The sequence below is a fragment of the Perca fluviatilis genome, chromosome 4 (genome assembly GCF_010015445.1).
Source record: "Perca fluviatilis chromosome 4, GENO_Pfluv_1.0, whole genome shotgun sequence".
Classification (NCBI taxonomy): domain Eukaryota; kingdom Metazoa; phylum Chordata; class Actinopteri; order Perciformes; family Percidae; genus Perca; species Perca fluviatilis.
Genome location: NC_053115.1, coordinates 14,023,179 through 14,043,470, shown reverse-complemented (window position 1 = coordinate 14,043,470; position 20,292 = coordinate 14,023,179). Strand labels below are relative to the sequence as shown.

At 38.6% G+C, this 20,292-nt stretch overlaps 1 protein-coding gene across 1 annotated transcript in view; it reads right to left on the bottom strand.

The window, feature by feature from the left end:
- mapkapk2a (MAPK activated protein kinase 2a) overlaps positions 1-20,292 on the bottom strand; it is a 38,867-nt gene that overhangs the window by 1,752 nt on the left and 16,823 nt on the right. The window contains exons 2-9 of the mRNA XM_039797311.1: positions 9,379-9,518; positions 2,942-3,006; positions 2,557-2,636; positions 2,284-2,410; positions 2,088-2,163; positions 1,871-1,995; positions 734-819; positions 527-607 (exon numbers count right to left, since the gene is read on the bottom strand). Coding sequence (XP_039653245.1) covers positions 527-607; positions 734-819; positions 1,871-1,995; positions 2,088-2,163; positions 2,284-2,410; positions 2,557-2,636; positions 2,942-3,006; positions 9,379-9,518 — 780 coding nt within the window. The remainder of the gene's footprint in view (positions 1-526; positions 608-733; positions 820-1,870; positions 1,996-2,087; positions 2,164-2,283; positions 2,411-2,556; positions 2,637-2,941; positions 3,007-9,378; positions 9,519-20,292) is intronic.

The following is a 20,292-nucleotide window of genomic DNA, read 5'->3' as shown; positions in this document are numbered from 1 at the left end:
TCATGACTCTGTCCAGTGTGACGCTACTTTTTTACATTATGAACATTTGTTTTTTTTCTTAACTGATGGTATTATTGTAACTATCTAAACTATTTGATCCAGTTTATATCTTACATGTTATAGCTTAACTTTTATTGCAAAGCACTTTGTAACGTTGCTTTAAAAAAGGTGCTATATAAATAAAGTTACTATTATAAGCAATATCCTCTGATACTTCTTCAGGGAAATGGGTGATGACAAAATAAAAAGATAAACACCACCAGCCTTGTCCTTTTAACAGTAAATGAAGTAACCAACCAGTATGGAGTAAACATTGTAGTTTATTAAGCTAATCATAGGTATTTTCTGATATAATTGGAAGGATTCTTTTATCAATCAAACATTTAGAGTGGGTGGCATGTAAAAAGTCTTGCAGATGAAGACATTTTTCTATTTAATGTAGCATACATTACACATACAGAGAGATCAGTTTTTTTTTTTCCATTTTCTTTGCGAGCAAAACTTGATGCAAAAAGAAACAACTAACCTTGACATCCTCCCATGCGTCCTTCTCCTCCTTTAGCACCCGGCTGGTGTGAAGTGGGGTCTGGGGAACCTCCATCGATTGCTTTAGGAAGACACACAGAAACACAAACTAAATCTTACTTCACTGGAGGGAGGTCAGCCAGAGTAATTCAGTTGAAAAGACAGTACGGAAGTGAGCTTAAAAATACACAATAGAGCATGTGCTTACATTGATCCATGGATGATTCATGAACTCTGTGATGGTCATCCTTTGCGTCGGCTCAGTCTTAAGGAGGGTCCTAATCAGTTGTTTAGCTACAAACACAATTATTTACATCATTACAAAAAAAGGAAGGGAAATAAAAAGGAAACACCATATCTAAAGGGTCAAGTAAGTGTAACACTGGCATTTAAAACCACAAAACAGTGAACACAATTACAAGCTGACAGATGAACCAACATTCAGAAAACTCAGATAGAGGCCCTTGGCCCTGTATGAAGGGTGCCAAACAAGACCATTATTATACACGCTTGTTGTATTTGGATTGACTGGCATATCATATATGTATATAGGGGAGGCATACAGTATACATTATTTACTCATGCAGGCAGCAGGGTTCATAGTATTTCATTTTCAAATGTAGGTTATGTGACCTGTGGAAAAGAAAAGTGTGGGAGATTTGAGAGGCCGGTGTGAAGTACACTATGGTCTGGTGGAGGCAGCCAGATAGTTCATCCTTTTATGGACTCATGTAATCTAAAACTTAATTGAGAAATCCTACTGTGAGAACATGTGCAAGAGCACACATCGACCGTATGGATTGCGCTGGTTCTTTAGAAGTGTATCACGGCTCTTTAGTTGTTCCACACCCATTCACCCCTCTGTTAGAGGAACATATTGGGTCAGTATAGGCCAAATCATCACAGTAGCTTCTCTTTTCTTTCTAAAAGATTTGCATTACTCAGGAAATAAGACATCACTTTCAATAGTAGTGAATGTGCCTGACGGTTACAAATAGGAGATGAAACACCTGCATCAGTTTCAATTTCTTGATCAAAAGGGTAAGACCAAAAAGTCAGCTTGTTTGTCACGTGTAAGTGAGATCCTTTATCAAGAGTGCCTGCAGGAGCTTGGGAAACATACGCATTGTCATGAAATGGCATTTTTGACTTTTATGGTTTTTCTAATTTAATACAGGAGCATTGCTTCTCTGTTTGTCAACCCAATAACTTCTCTTCACATATTACTTTTAAGGAGGGATACATTTCTTCATGAACAAAATAAATAATTTACATAATAAGTTTCAGGAAGTCTGAACAGTTTATTATATTTAAATCCGGAGTGTAGGTATGTATGTTGCCTGACCTTCCTCTGATACATCAGACCATTCAGGGTTGGGAAACTCATATTGGCCCATCCTGATCCTCTTCTTCATCCCAGGAGAGATGGCTAGACCATGGTTAGAATAAAAAGGAGGGTATCCACACAACCTGTTGATGGTTTAAACATGCAAATATTAGTTATAGCACCAAGTAATAATCTAACGTAATGAAAAGTTCAGAAATGCAAAAAGCGGACTTACAGGATATACATAATGACACCCAACGACCACATGTCACATGACTTGTCATATTTCTCTGGGCCCAGAACCTCTGGAGCTGCAGACAAAAAGGAAGGAATAAAAAATGGGATAGAAAGGCAGATACATTATGTAATATTAACGGTCCATTAATAAGCAACAAGCAGAGTTGAGAGTACACACAGAAACAAATCCTTACCAACATAGTAGGGTGTGTAGCAGGGGGTAGCTAAAGAGTTGTGTGAAGTGGTCTCCTTGGCAAAGCCAAAATCTGTGAGTTTGAGCAGGGCATTGGGCCTCTTCGAGGAATACAGTAAATTCTCTGGCTGCAGGGGAGGATTCAAGAAAACAGCCAGAAGACAAACGAGAGGTATGACGTTGTTACTGCAGCTATGGAAGGCTTTAATTTCTCAGTAAAGAGCAAGGAAATTCCTTATTAAGTAGTGTGATAATACAATGTTACGATACAAACCTTGACGTCTCTGTGTGCAATGTTGATGGCATGCAGGAACTGAATGGCCTCTCCTATGCTCTTCATGATGTCAGATGCCTCTGAAGTAAAGAGACCAAAAGCTCTTTTAACAGATTACAAGTGACTTGAATGTTGCATTATTTAGCAGACGTACCGGTCATATATCTCAACACTGTGCAGTAAATGTAAAAGACACCAATAGGGGCTGCCTGATGTTGTGCATCGTAAAAATGAACTTTATATATTTAGCAGGTCTCAGTATGTGCCACTTGTATTATGTCTGTGTGGATGCAGTAATTTATCTTAAACAGCGTGCCATGTAATAAAATACTGAAGTATTGTAAGAAATGCTGTGATCGTTATTTAGTCAACACAAGCTTATTACCTCTCTCTGTAAAGGCCTGGTCCCCTCTGTCCTGGATTCGACTAAAAAGCTCCCCACCATCCATGCTGCAAAAGAATATATAGAATTACCGCGTTGCAGTTTTATGCCTCCACTAACCAGTCAAGTTGCAGTTTACATCCATCTTTGTCCAGACTCATAATATGTGTAGTGCAGACTTTGAAGCAATTTAATAAAAAAGGTATTAAGGGTATTTTGGGGGCCAAACGTGGATGCCTAACACACATCTATACAATCACCACAGTTTCAAGGTGGGCACCCAAGGTAAGTGTCACCAATTCAGTATCCGACCAAATGTAAAATATATTATCACAATCTCTCCTTCTGCTCCTGAGGTATGGTGTTGAATAATGGCCAGACAATTGTTTTTGCACAACATTATGATGTCACAGTGAAGTTGACCTTTTGCATATAGCATGTTATCACTTAATTAATTCTTGAGTTTTCTACACAAGATGATGGATTGTCATTGTCAAAATGTTGTCAAAAACCATACTTTATCAAAAAAAAAAACTTACAAAATGTTATAGAATACTACTGAAAACAGCATGGCTCATTACTATAACACTAGGATTGTTACTCTGTATTCTCCGATCCACTAAAAGATCAAGCACATTTGTAAACAGGTATTTTGTAAGGTCAATTTTAAGACTAAGAATTACAGAAAATGTTACAAAGCTAATGGTTGTTAACGTGAATGTATGATAATGAGTCTGAGAAAATCCAACTCAACGCACTTAATAAGTTTCATTTAATCTTTCAGCACAGTATGACTGTGCGAGTTTCAGGTCAAATCATCAATGCCAATTTTGTGTGTGCATGACTACATGCGCATTACCGAACAGAGCAATTCTTCAGGCATGCATGAGGAGAGCGGCAGACTTAGAGCCGTGGGACAGCCCTGCTAAACCACAGCACACTTTTAACTTCTCAAAATCAATCATTCACATTCGCATTTTGCATACCGACAAACGGACAGCAGCTCCAACCATCATATTTTTGATATCAAAATAACTGCAATGTGAGAAACCTCCAGCAGTGAGGCTAACGTTTTTTACACTGGTATGCCACTTTTCTTATGTGGTCAAAGGTAGAGATGAATTTCTCTTGACCCCACCCCATGTTTCTGAAAATGTCTAGAAGTGAAGTGTGAATTCTCAGCACAACAGATACTTATGTACCAAGTACTAAGAGCGCACATCTTACACCATCACAGCAGAAACCCTGTAACACCCTGACAGTTTCAGTCTACATTCTTTCACATCTCGTGTACTGTGTAGAGAGACACCTCCAAGGGGATGGTGAGATGTACTCGCTGGAGATTTAACAGTTTAGAAAAAAACTCAATACACATCAGCTGTTTTCCCCCAAAACGGATAAAAAAAATTTAAAAAAATCACTTGTAAATCACTAACAATGATGACTCTTTATGATGTAATAAAATGGGTTTTATACATTGAATACAAGTTTATGTTTGCTCTAATGATATGAAATGGCACAATAATAACTCACTTTCAGCACAGTTTGCACCTGGTAGCTTGTGGATTCATCAATGTGTTATAGTCATTGCCAGAACCACTTTTCATATGTAATGTTAACTAAAGTTTAATAACTGGGCATATACAGTATAGCCATTTTCTCATATTGCCCTTTCACACATGTAGCACACAACAGGAGACTGCCTCTGTCAGACGCGTTACTACCTACTGGAAATACTACGTTTGGTTTAGGCAAGGACTGGTGCCTGGGTAGAGCATGCGGGAGGTAGGACATGACACGCATTACACAGTCCCTCCAGAAAAACATGATTATGCAATCGCATAATTCAATGCATAATCAGCCAAAGTCCGCATATTTATGCGGGGGGCACATTTTTTCAAATACGCCGCACTTTCGCCACATAAATTGCCGATTTCCGCACAAAATATGCAGGGCTTGCATGATTACATAATCCTTGCATTTTCGTTGCAAAAAAAGTCACATATCTTAGCAAAAAGTTGAAAAATGTTGCGTTTACTTCAGACAAGAGCAGCCTTTTCCCCCTGTTGCCATGGGAACGTAATGAAGTGACATAATGAAGTGACGTCATTTGACTGAAACATGAAATAAACTTGACTTTTAAAATGTGTTATTGTTAACCCCCGTTCCCTGCCCCCCTTAAAACAACTAGTAAATGTAGGTGACAGGAAAAGAAGCTCTGGCTGCCTGGGAGACGTCAGCCAAATCATCGGTAATAACATTTTATTTATTATATTTTTTTAAATACTTTAACAAAACATCTAATCCACATATCTGCACAGGTAAGGAAGCATAAAGAAAGTTAAGTGTAAGTGACGCTAGCAAAGCTAGCTAGCTAGTGTTTTTAATCTGCCTCTGTACCAAAACTCTCCAGAAATCTCTTCACCCCTAACCCAAAGGGATTTAGGGATTTAGCGAATATTAGCTATAAATATTAGCTAGTTGTGTATACTGTACGTTTCAGTTGTTTGGTCTGGTCTTGGTCCCGCCCTGCCGTCATGAACTCGCCCGCTGTGAATACTTCGGACAATGACCCGCTCTATTTACACATAGGCTCAATCGGACATTACACAGATTTTGTACTAGGGAGCTGGAAGGGTCTGTTTAATGTCCGGTCCAACTGATTAGTCCATTTGCGTTCTCACATACAGTTCCTCTGGGTAACGTCTAGAAAAGTTCAGGGTTGCAGTGCATGTGTGAAAGAGGGTTATGTGCTGACAGGTGAAATGCAACAGCAGATGGCAACATTAAAAGTCCCAGAGGTAGCACATGTAACACAATTCAACCGCAAAACACCATACAGCCTCCAAAATAACGAGAGTTGAGTCAACATCTCTGACCACTCTGGTAGTCTCAACCAAAACTGAATATGATAAATGTCATATTGGTAGAATTTATTGCAGGATTTTGTAATGCAGACTCCTTACAGTAGACTACTGTTAAAGGATATGGTTGGAGATTTTCAACATTTTATGTTAGTGTCAACCATTCTAATTAAAAGACAAAAGGGGTGCAGCGGTTAACCGATTTCACTATTAACCGTGGTTTAAAACGCCACGGTTAATTAATTGTAAAGGCTCCGCTACAACGAGTGTTAAGTGACTGAAAGTTATGTGTAGCAGTGTGTGCAGTTACTATTAAACCTCCTTGAAAACAGAAACATTTGCGTTTGCGCACACACAGCACATCAGACTGTCAGAGGAATTGACTGTCAGAGTGACAGTGGCTCTCCGTGGTGGGATAACTTATTGCTGCAATTTTTTAAGCATTACATCAACACCAGGAAAACACAGAGCCAGCCCCTGACCTCAGACAGGATATCCCGCAGAAAATATGTTAGTGTGTGTGTGTGTGTGTGTGTGTGTGTGTATATAACACTGCTCACTCAGAGTAACATTAATAAAACTGGTTGTGCTTTTCGATAGAGGTGCGCTAGTCAAAGGGAAACCTTTTTGCCACCTTTTTTGATAACTCTGCAAACCCTTGGTGTTCTCTCAATGAGCTTCATGAGGTAGTCACCTGAAATGGTTTTACCTTCACAGGTGTGCTTTGTCAGGGTTAATTAGTGGAATTTTTCCTTTATTAATAAAAAAGCAAAGGGTGGCTACTTTGAAGAATCTAAAATATAAGACATGTTTTCAGTTATTTCACACTTTTTTTTTAAGTTCATAATTCCATATGTGTTCATTCATAGTTTTGATGCCTTCAGTGAGAATCTACAATGTAAATAGTCATGAAAATAAAAAGGAAACGCATTGAATGAGAAGGTGTGTCCAAACTTTTGGCCTGTACTGTATATAAATAAACAAATTACATTGTTTACAGACTAATATTGAACCAACTAAAATGCAAAGGAAGACTTTTTAGTGCAAACTGCATAATGACACAAACCTTTAACAATAAACTTGGTGACTGCCCTGTTGTCAAGATTGAACTAATGGAGAACTAACTTAAGTGCAAAGGAATGTAACTGATTTGCCTTGTTGCTGAAAGGTGCTGTAGAACTAAAGTTGCCTTACAACCTCAGCCTGTCAGTCAGTCATCAGGGGACAGAAACCACTGTTGTGCCTGCTTGTCTCAGAGGAAGTGTAACGTCAACCGCTTTCGCCTCTCCATTAATATCATATTGCAGCAAACACTGTCTGCGTGAAGTTTTGAAAAACTGTAACCACACTTGAAACCACTTCATCGGCACTGCCGTGACTCTCTGTGACTTCAACAAAACTGCAGAGCCCACGTAGTTTGCCCATACCTCTGTGCGTCTGAGCTCCGCTCTCTGTCAATATGCAGAGGACAGATAAGAGACACGCTCAAAAGCTTTTGGAACCGAAAATTGGGTCGATTTTGACGACGTAGTTAAGGCGACAGGCTGGGGTTTCTAAGGCGGCCGCCTTAGCTGCAAAGTGCTGCAGGAAACCCTGCCTCAGGGAATTCAACCCAAGTTGGTAAGCTTGCTAGCGAAGATAGTTATTCTGAATTAGACAACACCGGGCACAGTTTTCCCCCATGCTCCGCTGAGGCCGTGCTGTCAACTGTAACGTAGTCTCGCTTTACCAGACCCTCCTCCTGTAATGTTACTGTTAACATTAAACAGGCTAACGTTTGCTAACTGGTAATGTTAACAAGCTGACAAACACTTAACAACGTTAACAAACAATTAAAGCTGCAAGCAGCGATGAACGGGCCCTCGCCCCTCCCAGCACATCAGGGTACTGGTGGCATACCCCGGCGATGTACTTCAAATTTTGTCAATGTAAGTCAATGTAACATTAGCCGAGACAGAAGCCGAAGTTTGCATTTACAGTGAGCGAGCTGACGATAGCATTAGGTTTGAGACGTAAACTCTGCAACAGCTCAAACATGTCACGGACGTTAACACTAAACGTTACTTCCTCCTCTTCATCCCCTGTGGGACATAAGGCTGCAAAGAGATCTCTCCATCGCATTTATTCCTTGGCAACATGCCAAGGAATAAGGTGTCACAGGGAGTCATCTCCCTGTGACAGATGCATCTTGTCTAGCAGCTCCTCCAACTTTTAGACACACCAGCTAGCAAGACCCAAAAAGGGCCAACTTCTTCCTAAAAAGGACAGACAACTTGGCCTTTGTTTGTGGTGTGACTGATTTACCTCTAGTCTCTAATCTTTTCAGATGAATTTAAATTAAAAGGTTGATGATTGATCATATAATCATTTTCAAAACATTCAAAACTACGTCTCTCAATACTTGAATTCCGCTGCCTGTCTGTGGCTCTCAGCCCCAAGCCTACTAAAGACATGCATCTTTAAAAACCGGTCAAAAAAATATACTGTCATTTAAAAAAAAAAAAAAGCCTGAATAGTTTCCTAAAACAGCTGGGCAATGTAGTTTTTAGCAAACATAGCTCAGACTAGAGCAAATAGTGTATTTTTCTTGTTGGGGACTATTTCCTGCTGCAAATTTGGTGTGCTGTTGAGTATTTAAGTCTTCAAGGATGGTGCATATGGGATTGACAATTAAATAAAATGCCCATATTTATCTTAATGAAGGACCATCACTGAATTTCTTAAATGATCAAAGTGACTTGACATAGTGACATGGTGACCTTTACACAACATGAGAGACTACTTAAACAGCAAAATAGGTCATCATACCGACTAGATTTCTGCATTGTCAGAAGACAAACCGACTTCTCTTGTGTGTTATATTCAAGGAAATGTTTTAGTTTCATCAGAAGAACTACTTTTCTTTATTGGCATTTTCTCAAGGAAATTAGTCATCAGCTGCAGCATTTTTGCATGTGAGTGTGTAGGCAGACAGGTCCACGACCGCCGCACCGTGGAGTAACCACAGACCTAATGAGTGCACGTGTGACAAGTTGATAGGGTTTGGTGGTTTAAAGTGCTGCAAGACGGAAATACAAAGGCAAGGAAAAGATTCTAGGCTCATTTAGAAGAAATGGGTCATTTTCAACTAAGGTCATACACCACAGGTTTACAATAATTTACCTGGCTGAACTGTGCTTAGAACAACTGACAAGGCAAGATGCTTTTCACTTCACTTTTGCTCAGGGTAATGGAGGCTTTCTCATACCTGCCTTCCCAAGTCTGGATACGGCCAACGGCAATTATAGATGGAAATTACACCAATACCCAGAATATTTAGTTGAATGTGCATTTTTGCAAAGCAACCTAAATCTGTACTGAATGAAACATTTAGATCAAAATAATGCCCTGTGGTTCTGGCAAAGCATTGCACTTTGTTGGAATATATAATATAATGGTCCATTCAAATCATAAAGATTAATCCGGGTTGAAGTTGGATGTAAACAAGCTGCCGTTACTGCGGTGGTAGCTCACTTGTAAACCAGCGCCGTAACACTGTAGGTATTTTAGTGTGCGACTCTGTAAATGTGCTCTCACCACTCCATGACAATAAGCAGGCACTTCCTGCCCTGATAGAGGTTCTCATAGACATCAATGATGCACACAATGTTAGCACAAGGTGACGCCCTCCAGTGAAGCTCCACCTCCCTACGGGCCTTGGCACAATCCTGCAGCATCTGGACAGAAGGACAGAGACAAGGAGGGTGAGGCTGAGTGACATCAAATACAAACATAATAGTTAAATTATAAAATATACAACAAGTTACCACTACTGTTTAATTGCCCATTTCCTTCACATAATGATTACTGGGCAATGTGAAAGAACTGGACCCCAGGTAATCATCCGTCTCATGGTTAGATTAATAATGCACTAGAGCACTTAACAGAAGTGCAGTGCTGCCATCAGCTGGCAGAATGTTGAAAATATGTTTGTAGAGTTTTTCCAATTCGGTCTTTTGTGAATGTGGCACCCTCTTTGTGTGTCACTAGGTCAATACACCATTCAACAAAAGCACTGCAAATTAAATTATATTTATCTAATCCATTGCTGCCTAATTATTAAATCGCCAACAGTAAAATGTTACTCTTACTCGACACCCTACACCAGGAAGTCAAACTAGAGGGCCAGTTGCAGAGAAATATTTCAGAAACACGCCCTGGCCTCGTGGTACCTGGCATGACTCAGGCCTTATGGCCAGGTGTAATTAAATTCAGTAGTGCACTTCTCACAATTCTTTGTGGGTATATTGTTTTTTTTTTCCCCATGGAACCCAATGTTATTCTGTTCATCACCATGGTGGAGAGCAGGCAAATAACAAAAGGCTTGGTCATTTGAGGACATTAATTAAAAATTATTATTTCTGTTAAATATCATTTTAGGGGAAAACAAGTTAATTTTCATAAGCTTGGCTACATTTTCTGAAAATATATTGTCTGGTAAATTCAGATTTTCATTCTTACCAGACTAGCCAGTCAGACAGTCAAGCAACCTTCACATTCCCTTTGTTAAAACCCGCCTCAGTCAATTTTGTGTAAAATATTTAGGACCCATAATGCTGAACAACTTTGATCTGCGCCCAGGTCAGTCCCTGTCATTGATTAAAAAACACCTTTGATAATCCCAGAACTGGCATACACTAGAGGTAAGGTTTAGTCTTTATTTTATTTTGGATTTACGAGTTTCTTATATTTTTTTTATTTAGATACATTTTTCTTTTCTTATCTCTGTGACTTTATGTTACAGAATAATGATTATGTTTTGAAAGTAATTAGTTTTATTGAAATTGTTTTTAGTCAAGTTTACTTTATTTGTTTTTCCATCAACAATGTGGGGAGACCCTTGATAAGCCTTTTAGGATTTTGGTCTCCCTTTGTTATTTATATTGCTTTGCTAATGTTAATGTTAATGTTCTTTCATGTGCTATTAAATTAATTAAATACAATTCTAAGTAAGAGGTTTAAGTACATTTTATTTCAAATTTCTTCTTTTCCATTATGTTTTGTTGGTGAAGCACTTTGAGCTGCAATTTTTGTTAGAAAGCTGCCTTCAAAAAAGTAATTTAACAGTTTTTCCCTTTTAATTCAAAACAGAATAAGAAGACATCTCATGCCATTAGGGCTTTGACTTTTGCCCAAAAATCATATTCGAAGTTCGTTTTTATATTAATATTCGAATATATTCGAATATTTATTAATAATATTTTGACCATTAAATGCCTTCAGTCTAAAAAAAAAAAATTAAGTCAGACCCTGGATTAAACACAAACAGTGTGCTTTCGATAGGAAGTTCGGAGCTTTCACCGTAGCCTACGTAAGTGGTCTGATGTTTATACTCGTGTGCTGGTGTGTGCGTCGAGCCAGTGTGTGTGGGCGGTGTTGCCAACTTAGCGACTTTTTCACAAAAGCGACTAGCGACAAATCTGGCGACTTTCTGTAAAATAAAAAAAGAGTCGCCAGTATTGTCCAGCGAGCACGCAATGTATTTCTCTCCTGTAGCCGCCGAAACAGTCAACTTTCTCTTCTGTTGAGTGACTGAGGAGCAGCCCCGCCCTCCCCTCTGTGCTCTCTCCTCATGTGCAGCAGCACTGAGCAGGCAGGTAGAAAGGGGAGAAGGGACAGGGTGCGGCGCCGGTGTAGATAGGAGAGACAGCGGAACGCGACGGGAGAAAGACGCCGCTGAGCTGGCCTGGCCCTGGGCCAGCCTGCCTTCTTTTTTGAGAATTAGGGGGGAATTCACCGCTACCGAACCACGGCCGAGAGACGTGCTCCGCCGCGACGTGTAGTTACATTTTGAAATGTGTGAAAAAGCGTTGGAATCTGAACTGAAAACAACGTTTACAAGCAAACGCATTTACAAAAAATAATGCCCATAACAGGTTCGAATATTAAGGGCTGGCTAATATTCGTTCGAATATCATTATTTTTTTTAATATTCGAATTATATTCGAATAACGAAGTTCGGAGTCAAAGCCCTACATGCCATACACCGCTCATAACTGAAGAAATGCAATGCATAAAACCAGCCGTTACTGTGTGAGGGGTAAATAATAAATGTGTCTCAACAGGATTAAGTCACAAATCATTACAACAAGCCTTCACTTCTAGAAATAGGACAGCCTTGACATATCTTTGAAAATTTACATAACAAAACTAGGGACCCCAATAATGCTCATGTAAGTTAAATAAAGCAGTCGGTAAGTATGAGTTTTTAAAATTGGGTCTCCCCATTTAGTAAACAGAAGAACTTACTTTGGACAGGGTCATGTATTATGACCTTGTCAGTTGTAAATAACAGCAAATGCCACAGTGATCATTACAGGAAACTAGCCGTCTCCTTTACAGTAATAAAACAGTTAAATATAGGTCTGGACTTCTGAACTACGAGCTTCAGCCGGTCTCAAAAAGTAAATATAAGATAACCATCTTGTCAAAGAGACCATATTGATTACACAGCTACACCTTAAAAACAGACTGTAATGAGAATTTGAATTTAGAAACAAACATGAAGGTATAGGTAGAGCTGTAACAACTCCAAATTTTGCTGTACAATAAATTGTCTCAGAAATAATTACGATTAACGATATAATTGTCTCTTTCAGTCAAATTTAAAAATATTTATTTATTTATTTATTTATGTATTACTTTTTCAAACAAATTCAAGTTTTGAATGAATTCCAGGATACATCTTTTAGTTATATCACGGTTATGTGACCAAGGCTTATAAAGTAAACCAAGGCTCTTTATTATCATAAAATAAAGTATTTTTTTCCTTAAATGAACATAAAATCAGTGGCTTTGTCGGGCAGATTTTGGGCCAGAAACACAAGTGTTCAATATCTCTGGCTTGACTCACTACAGCCCAGGATGTTTGGAGTTGATATGGCAACAAGTGACAGGTGCCTCTTGCTAGCATAGCTCAACGGTCCGCCCAATAATCACTTATATAAATACAATTTGGCTTATCGAAACAAAATCAACAATTACCATCAACAGTCATACGCCCTTAGCAAATGTTAGCAATTAAACAAAGAAACTGTGATTACTTAAAAAAAACTGCTATTAGACAATTAAATAATAATTGTTACAGGCGTATAGGCCTAATGCATATTCATTTTGCATGCAATTTTCTATGAAGTCCATCCTTTTTTGGTGTTATTTACTTGGAAAGCAGAGGCCACACTTTAGTTTTCCTTTGCTAAAGAAGATATCAAAACACAAATAATTCAATATTTAAAGTATGAAGAAATTTACACAGATTTGTACAACTCTTCAGTAGTACAGCCGCTCAAAGTATACATTGTGAAGTAGAAGTGACAATTTAATGTTAATTAAGCACTAGGGTTTGCTCAGCTTTATTTATACAGTACGATATACAACAACACAAGTAAAACCGTAAAACATCCTTGGAAGAATTCAGCCTTGTAGCTTTGACAATGAGTCATCATCTGTCTATGGTGTGCTGTATTACATTCCATATCTACTCACGGTCACAACACAACACTGGGCATCGTTACAGCAGGCAATGAGTGCTGGGAGAGCCAGAGTATTCAAAGTATGCTGTCAGGACTGGCACACAAAAGTATGTTAACAATGCACATAAGAAACCAGATTAATCAGAAAAAAACAGGTTACATAGGAAATCCGACAATGCGTTTACATGCACTGTGGTAACCTGGTTACTGTAAAGCTGCAGATCAGTAGTAGACTTCTCAGCTACCTTCTTATTGGTGGAAGCAATACTTCTTTAATATAACTTTTAGTGATAAAACATGCTTTCTGATTTTTAAGGCACAGTGAGAGGACACGAGCTAGCCTACAACTGCAGCGAGCGTTGCCTGGGTGGAGTTTTCGACCGCTTTATCGGCATTGCCTTGACTGCCTATTACCTGAACAAGCTACCGAGGCGACGTCGTCTCGCTCCGTCTCTTTGCTGCACCCCTGTTCACGTAACAGCAGAAGTACAACTGTATTTCCCACTAGGATTAAACTTTGTAATTAATCAACAGTTCCCTTGCGTGCCAAACCCTAGGGGCGGTCATACACGATTTGGAGAAAAAGTCATATTGCGATTTACAATGCTGCAATTACAATATAATGGTATTGTGAGTTTACTTGATTATCAAGGAAAATGCAGAAAATCAGCTACTAACATTTTTAAATGTGTATTTTTTTTTACTTTTAAAGTTAAACGACATCCATAAGAAGTAATACATAAACTAAAATGTGCAATACTTTTTAAAATAACATAATTTAGAAAATGAAATAATACAAATTCTTATTAAATTAATAAATTTTATATGCCCTTATAAACGATTTTGTAACTTAATCACTAGTTATTATATAACCATCACATTCAAGATTACACACATCTTGAATGTGATGGTTATATAATAAATTAAGTTAAGTTAAATTATGATTAAGTTACAAAATATACTTTGTGCAATCTCAGTCTGCATGCTCTGAACCCCTCTACACTTCTGATAGTCACGTGACCATACGCAACACACGTGCTACTGCCTAAACAGACGGACTGGTTACTGGTAATCTTTTGTGGACGTTACTACGAGGGGCGTGCTTAATACTTCCATGGGGTAGCGTAATTCAGAGGGCAGATTCAATGATGATTAAACACAGCTGTGTGAGAGAAAAGTGAGAGGAAAGAGACAGCAAAGACTGTGTTTTATTCTATAAATTGCACATGAAAACTTCTTGGTACTAGAATAATAAAATCAATTGCTTTTTCAGTCCACTAGGTGGTGCAGAGACATTTATTTTTTAGATAAAACTGATGTTGACAAAGTTTTCCTTTGGGGACATAATTTGAAGTTGGAACAAAGGTAATACATTGCAATATAGCAGAGTATCGCAATATGTTTAATATCGCAATAATATTGTATCGTGGGGCCCCTGGTGATTCCCGCCCCTATTGTGCAGTGAGTGACTGACCAATAAAAAGTGACCGTCTTTGTTACCAAGAAGAGTTGGTATGGCGTAGTGGTGTACTATTCTCTGCTTTATCTCAATAGTCAACACACTGCACAGTTCAACCACCCTTTGAGATAGAACAAACAAGGGTGGATCTTATTTTCTGCGTCACAGCAGAGTGAAGAAACACCCAAAAAGACAAATGACCCTTTGGACACAAAACATTAGGCAATGGACAGAATTGATGCACTGTGATCCTATGATACTTTAACCCTCTATAATGTATTGACCTAAGTGTCAAAAATGTTGTGTACATTTTAAACAGTAAAAATAGATCATTTACAAAAGATTTTGACAGTGAAAGTGAGCCACAAAATCATGTGGTAAATTTGATAATCCGTTTATAGGCAGACAATATTATTTTACTACTGGGAGGTATATCTTCTTCTGCTACAGATATGAATGATATACCGTATTTTCCGCACTATGAGGCGCACCGGATTATAAGGCACACCTTCAATGAATGGCCTATTTTAGAACTTTTTTCATATATAGGGCGCACCGGATTATAAGGCGCATAGAATAGAAGATACTGCAGTCAAACGTTTGACTGGGGTTGCGTTATGCATCCACTAGATGGAGCTGTGCTAAAGGGAATGTCAACAAAACCGTCAGATAAAGTCAAACTTTATGAAGCGTTCTGACAACTCCGTTCACTCCCTCCTTATAGCATTTAAATCTAAGTGGTCCGAGAAATGGCGATCGTCTCAACGTGGTCCCTGACATGTTGTCATCGGCTTGTCCGCTTCCATTGGCCATATCAGAGGCAAACCTGAACGGATTGGCTAATATGAGCTACCAATCGAAAGCTTAGAAGCTAGGGAATACGATGACGCCCACATCGATCATGTAGCAAGCTGGGCAGAGAAGCTAGCGGCGATGACAAGTGCGGAAATGGAAAACGCGTTTTTCCGTTGTGATTCGGCCAGAAACTTCAACATTGTGAGGCGAACAGATCGTTTTGGAATATAAAGCTTGGATATTACATTTCCTTGGACTTTTGTGGATTTATGAAAATCAAGTTTTGGCCAAAATACCACTTTGTTGCTGAAAGGACAACGAAATCAGGTATGGATGCACTCTCGACAGCTGCGCAGATTATGGCTGAATTGTTTTATTGTAAATTGTTTACTTTGTAACAGTTGTGTAACTGCTATAAATCATCGTATGCTTTGTATGTGGGCTTAAATTACTCATTAGAGGCTAAGCTTTCAATTGGTGTGTCGCATGGCTGTATATTTCGAATATTTAATGCTTTAAAAAGAGATATAATATATATATATATATATATATATATATATATATATATATATATATATATATATATATATATATAGCGCTCCAGATTATAAGGCGCACTGTCGTTTTTGAGAAAATTAAAGGCTTTTAAGTGCGCCTTATAGTGCGGAAAATACAGTAAATAGATTTATAAAAGTTTAAACTGCAGGAATGAACAACAGCATGTTCTGCATAATATATTAAAAATTCTCAAATAGTCATACTGTGCTGCGGCACAAACAGCTTGATGACAGATCTGGTATCTCTCCAGTTAACTGTTGGTGTGGCCACAGCATCTGTGCCATAACAATGTACAGTCCATCCAGAAAAACGCGATTATGCGATCGCATAATTCAATGCATAATCTGCAAAAGTCCGCATATTCATGCGGGGGGCGCATTTTTTCAAATATGCCGCACTTTCGCCGCATAAATTGCCGATTTCCGCGCAAAATATGCGGTGCTTGCATGATTTCATAATCCCCACATTTTCGTTGCAAAAAAGTCACATATCTTAGCAGAAAGTTGAAAAAATGTTGCGTTTACTTCACACAAGAGCAGCCATTTTCCCCTGTTGCCATGGGAACGTTATGAAGTGACGTAATTATGCGACGTGAACACATGGATCAGAGTGATATGGCTCTGCGTGAACATCATCAAAAAGCAGGCTGTTGGAGGTTGAATTTGACATGTACTTTGAGTCTCTTAAGTTGGTATCCAATAAGAAAGCTATCTTAATATCTGATATTATCTGAAAGTGCTCTTGCTGTCTATATTATTAACGATTTTTGAAAGTCTGTCTCTTTTGTATCTTTTATTTCTCTCTGTTTAGACTATTACTTTTATTTTTACTTTAATATTATATTATTTGTATATATTGTTGTATCTTATTTTTTTACTATTTGCAATGACTGAATATCTGTAAACTATTTTTGGAAATTAAGTTTAAAAAAAGCAGTGTGTTGGGCGAATCACTTTTTAATCAAACCACAGTTTTTGCAAGTTCCCGCATTTTTTGCAAGTTCCCGCAATTTCATCACATAAAATTGCATAAATATCCCGCATATTCCATCGCATTTTTTAAGAAAAAGTGCCGCATAATCAAGGATTATGTCACAGAAATTGAACAAAATAGTTTGACTGCCAAAACTGACAGGAAAAAAAGATTGTGCTGCTTTGTGGCTTCTCAAAGCCATTTAATTAGGCAATATGCATACATAAGGCACAAAACTGGCTGCTTAAATGAGCTTTGTTGCAAAAACAGTCCAATTCACAAAGATCAGCCATAATAGCCACATGCAGTTACAATGAAATTATTAGCATCTTTAGAGAGTTGGTGGTTATCAGGCTCATTTATAAATAGTCCTCCACTTCAAATCATGCTATCTTCGTCTGAAAGATGAGTTTGAAAACACCAACAGCACTGACAGCATAGACATAACGTCACCCATTGGTTTGCGGACTGCTGTTTTGAAGCCAGCAGTTTGCATTTTGGCCGTGACTGCATTTGGACAAGAGGGCGGAGCTAGGGAGGATGACGCAACTAAAAGAGCGTTGGGAACGCTAAGGAGGAAAAGTCGCAGATTTCCAACCAGCTGACGTGAGTCATCCAGCGGAGTTTTACCGGCGGGTAAACGGGGACCTCTGGGTACTGGCACTGTTCATCTGCATGTACGCAGTAAGATTCTGGACATAAAAACTCTGATGCATCCAAAAAATGAATCTTCAAAGCCCTGTTTTTATTGTAAAATCCTTTCTCTGTTCAAAGTTCTGTTATCTCCCCTATCTCTACTTAGCTTACCATCATAGGCTCAGCATTTGCTAAGTACTACTAGCCCAAAGATATTGCCTGCCTGACTGCATCTGGAATCACAACTAAGTCAACAACACCACATCGGGTCTATGTTGGGGCAAGAGGCCAGATCAACGCTCTTAAACATCTGTGTGTGTGGAAGGATGAGAAGGACTTGTCAAATGTCTTACTGCACATTGGGTTTCTTTGACTCATGAATTTAAGGCTACAAACAAACACACTTAGAATAAGAATCGTCTGATTCAAATTTGCCATCAAATTGTTGCTAGCTAATAGCCTTTAGGTCTTTGCATCAACTGCAACACTGTTTCAAGTGACATCACTAACTAATAAATAATAGTAAGTAATGTACAAATGTTTAGGTTGGTGGCCGGGTTAGCTCAGTTGGTAGTAGAAGTGTGCATGCATCGAATCGTGGACATGGACGATGCTGCATCGATAATCGGCAGGCTCATAATCGATTATTTCTGTTTACAATTTAATGTAGGCCTAACAACATTTCTGTTTACATATTCTGTTATGTTTTGCACATTCAGGAAGTGCCATGTGCTCAGTGCTGTAGTTTTATGTATCCAATTTGTTTAGTATTAGAGCACTTCAGAATGTTTAGTTTTTGAAGCTTGAAAAGCTATAAAATTAAATATCCTACATGGCTTTAATAGAAACATGTATTTGATGCATCGTGATGTATCGAGATATCGATTCGAAGACATGATAATTGTAAGTTAACACTACACTTGGCAGCAGGTTAAAATGCTGACAGCTAAACTGTGTAAAAGTTTGTCTGTATTTCACTGTAGAGGATAACAACAGGGGGACGTACGACAGTCTGCAGCTGCCGGTGTCTGAAAAACAACACATATGTTGCGTTCACTTCAAACTTGCCTCGCCAGGCTCGTGTTGCGTTCAATATTACTGTAAAATTCCATTTTCCCATTCAGTGGTTGTTTTTGTCGTTTAACAGGAATTTACTGGTGAAATAAGGAAGAGGCTCGATATTTATATAACTTTATATAATTTATTTTTATATAACTATTTGACTGAAATGGTTATCAGAAATAATCTCAGAAATAATTTGTTATTTAAAAAAAGACTAGTTTTGACTTGACTAAGATACCTTGAGTTGTCTTTTGACTAAAACTAGACTAACATGACGCGACTTTTAGTCGACTAAAACTTGACTAAGAGAAAAATATATGTGAATGACTAAATATGACTAAAACTAAAAAGGACATTTTGCAGAAGACTAAGACTAAATAAAAAATAGGTGACAAAATTAAACACTAATGTCATTCCCCCTCTCTCTCCCCTTTTATGTCTTCATCTGTCCTGTGGAAATAAAGGCCTGAAAATGCCCAAAAAAATAATCTTTAAATAAAGTGTTTAGTTTGCTCAGTTATGCACAAAGAAGTTTTGAGATTTTTCTGAATTGTTACCCTGATGTAACTGCTCTGATGGCCAAGAGGAACTATAAGATAGATATATGCATGCACTGGAAACAAGAATCATGCACCAAAACTAATATTACCACATCTAAATATAGCAGACTTCCCTCCATAAACAAAGACTTCACACCGTCTTCTTAACACATGCGCAATCGTATACGCGCACAAGAAGACCCCCCCCCCCCCGAGAACACACCCCCATAACTTCTGATGGGGCTTGTGTGACTGCATAGACCCACATCTGCTGCTGGCCCTTTGATGGTAAACACTGAAGCTTTTGGAGAAAGAGGGAGATGAGGGGGGGCAGATGGGCACACAATACACTTCCTCTAGCAATCACAAAAGCTCCTGAACCCGAGGCATGACTGTGGGAGGTGGGAGGGGGGTAAGCTGAAGGACCACCAATCCTCCACCTGCCACTCATCAGCCAAGAAAAGTCCAGGGTTGATATGGTGAAACCAGAAAGAAATATTGTACTGAGAGTGATGGGGCAGTGAAATTCTGTGGAGGCAAGATTATTGAGGGGTGACAGGTTAAGCTTGGCTCAATCAGAAAAGACGCTTAACCTGACAAAAGGGTTTAACAATATTATAAGAGGTGTCTCTTCATGTATGTGATTTGTACATTGTGCGCTCGGTGAAGCAGCAAACATGTTTGTATGTTAGTAGGACATGATCTGATTAAAGACATCTGCTAGGCCACGAGACCAACAGATATCCGTGTGTATGCATGTGTACACTGGTATTAATCATGTATTGAGTGTATGTAATGCATATAAACAACTTCAATTTTTTATGTGGCTACAAAAGGGAACTATTTTATGTAAGTGCAATGGCATAAATATAAAGACAATGCAAAGACAAGTGTACAAAAATAGGCCTGAATTCATACAGGGCAGCACAAAGTAGGTGATGCTGCATCCACACAAGTT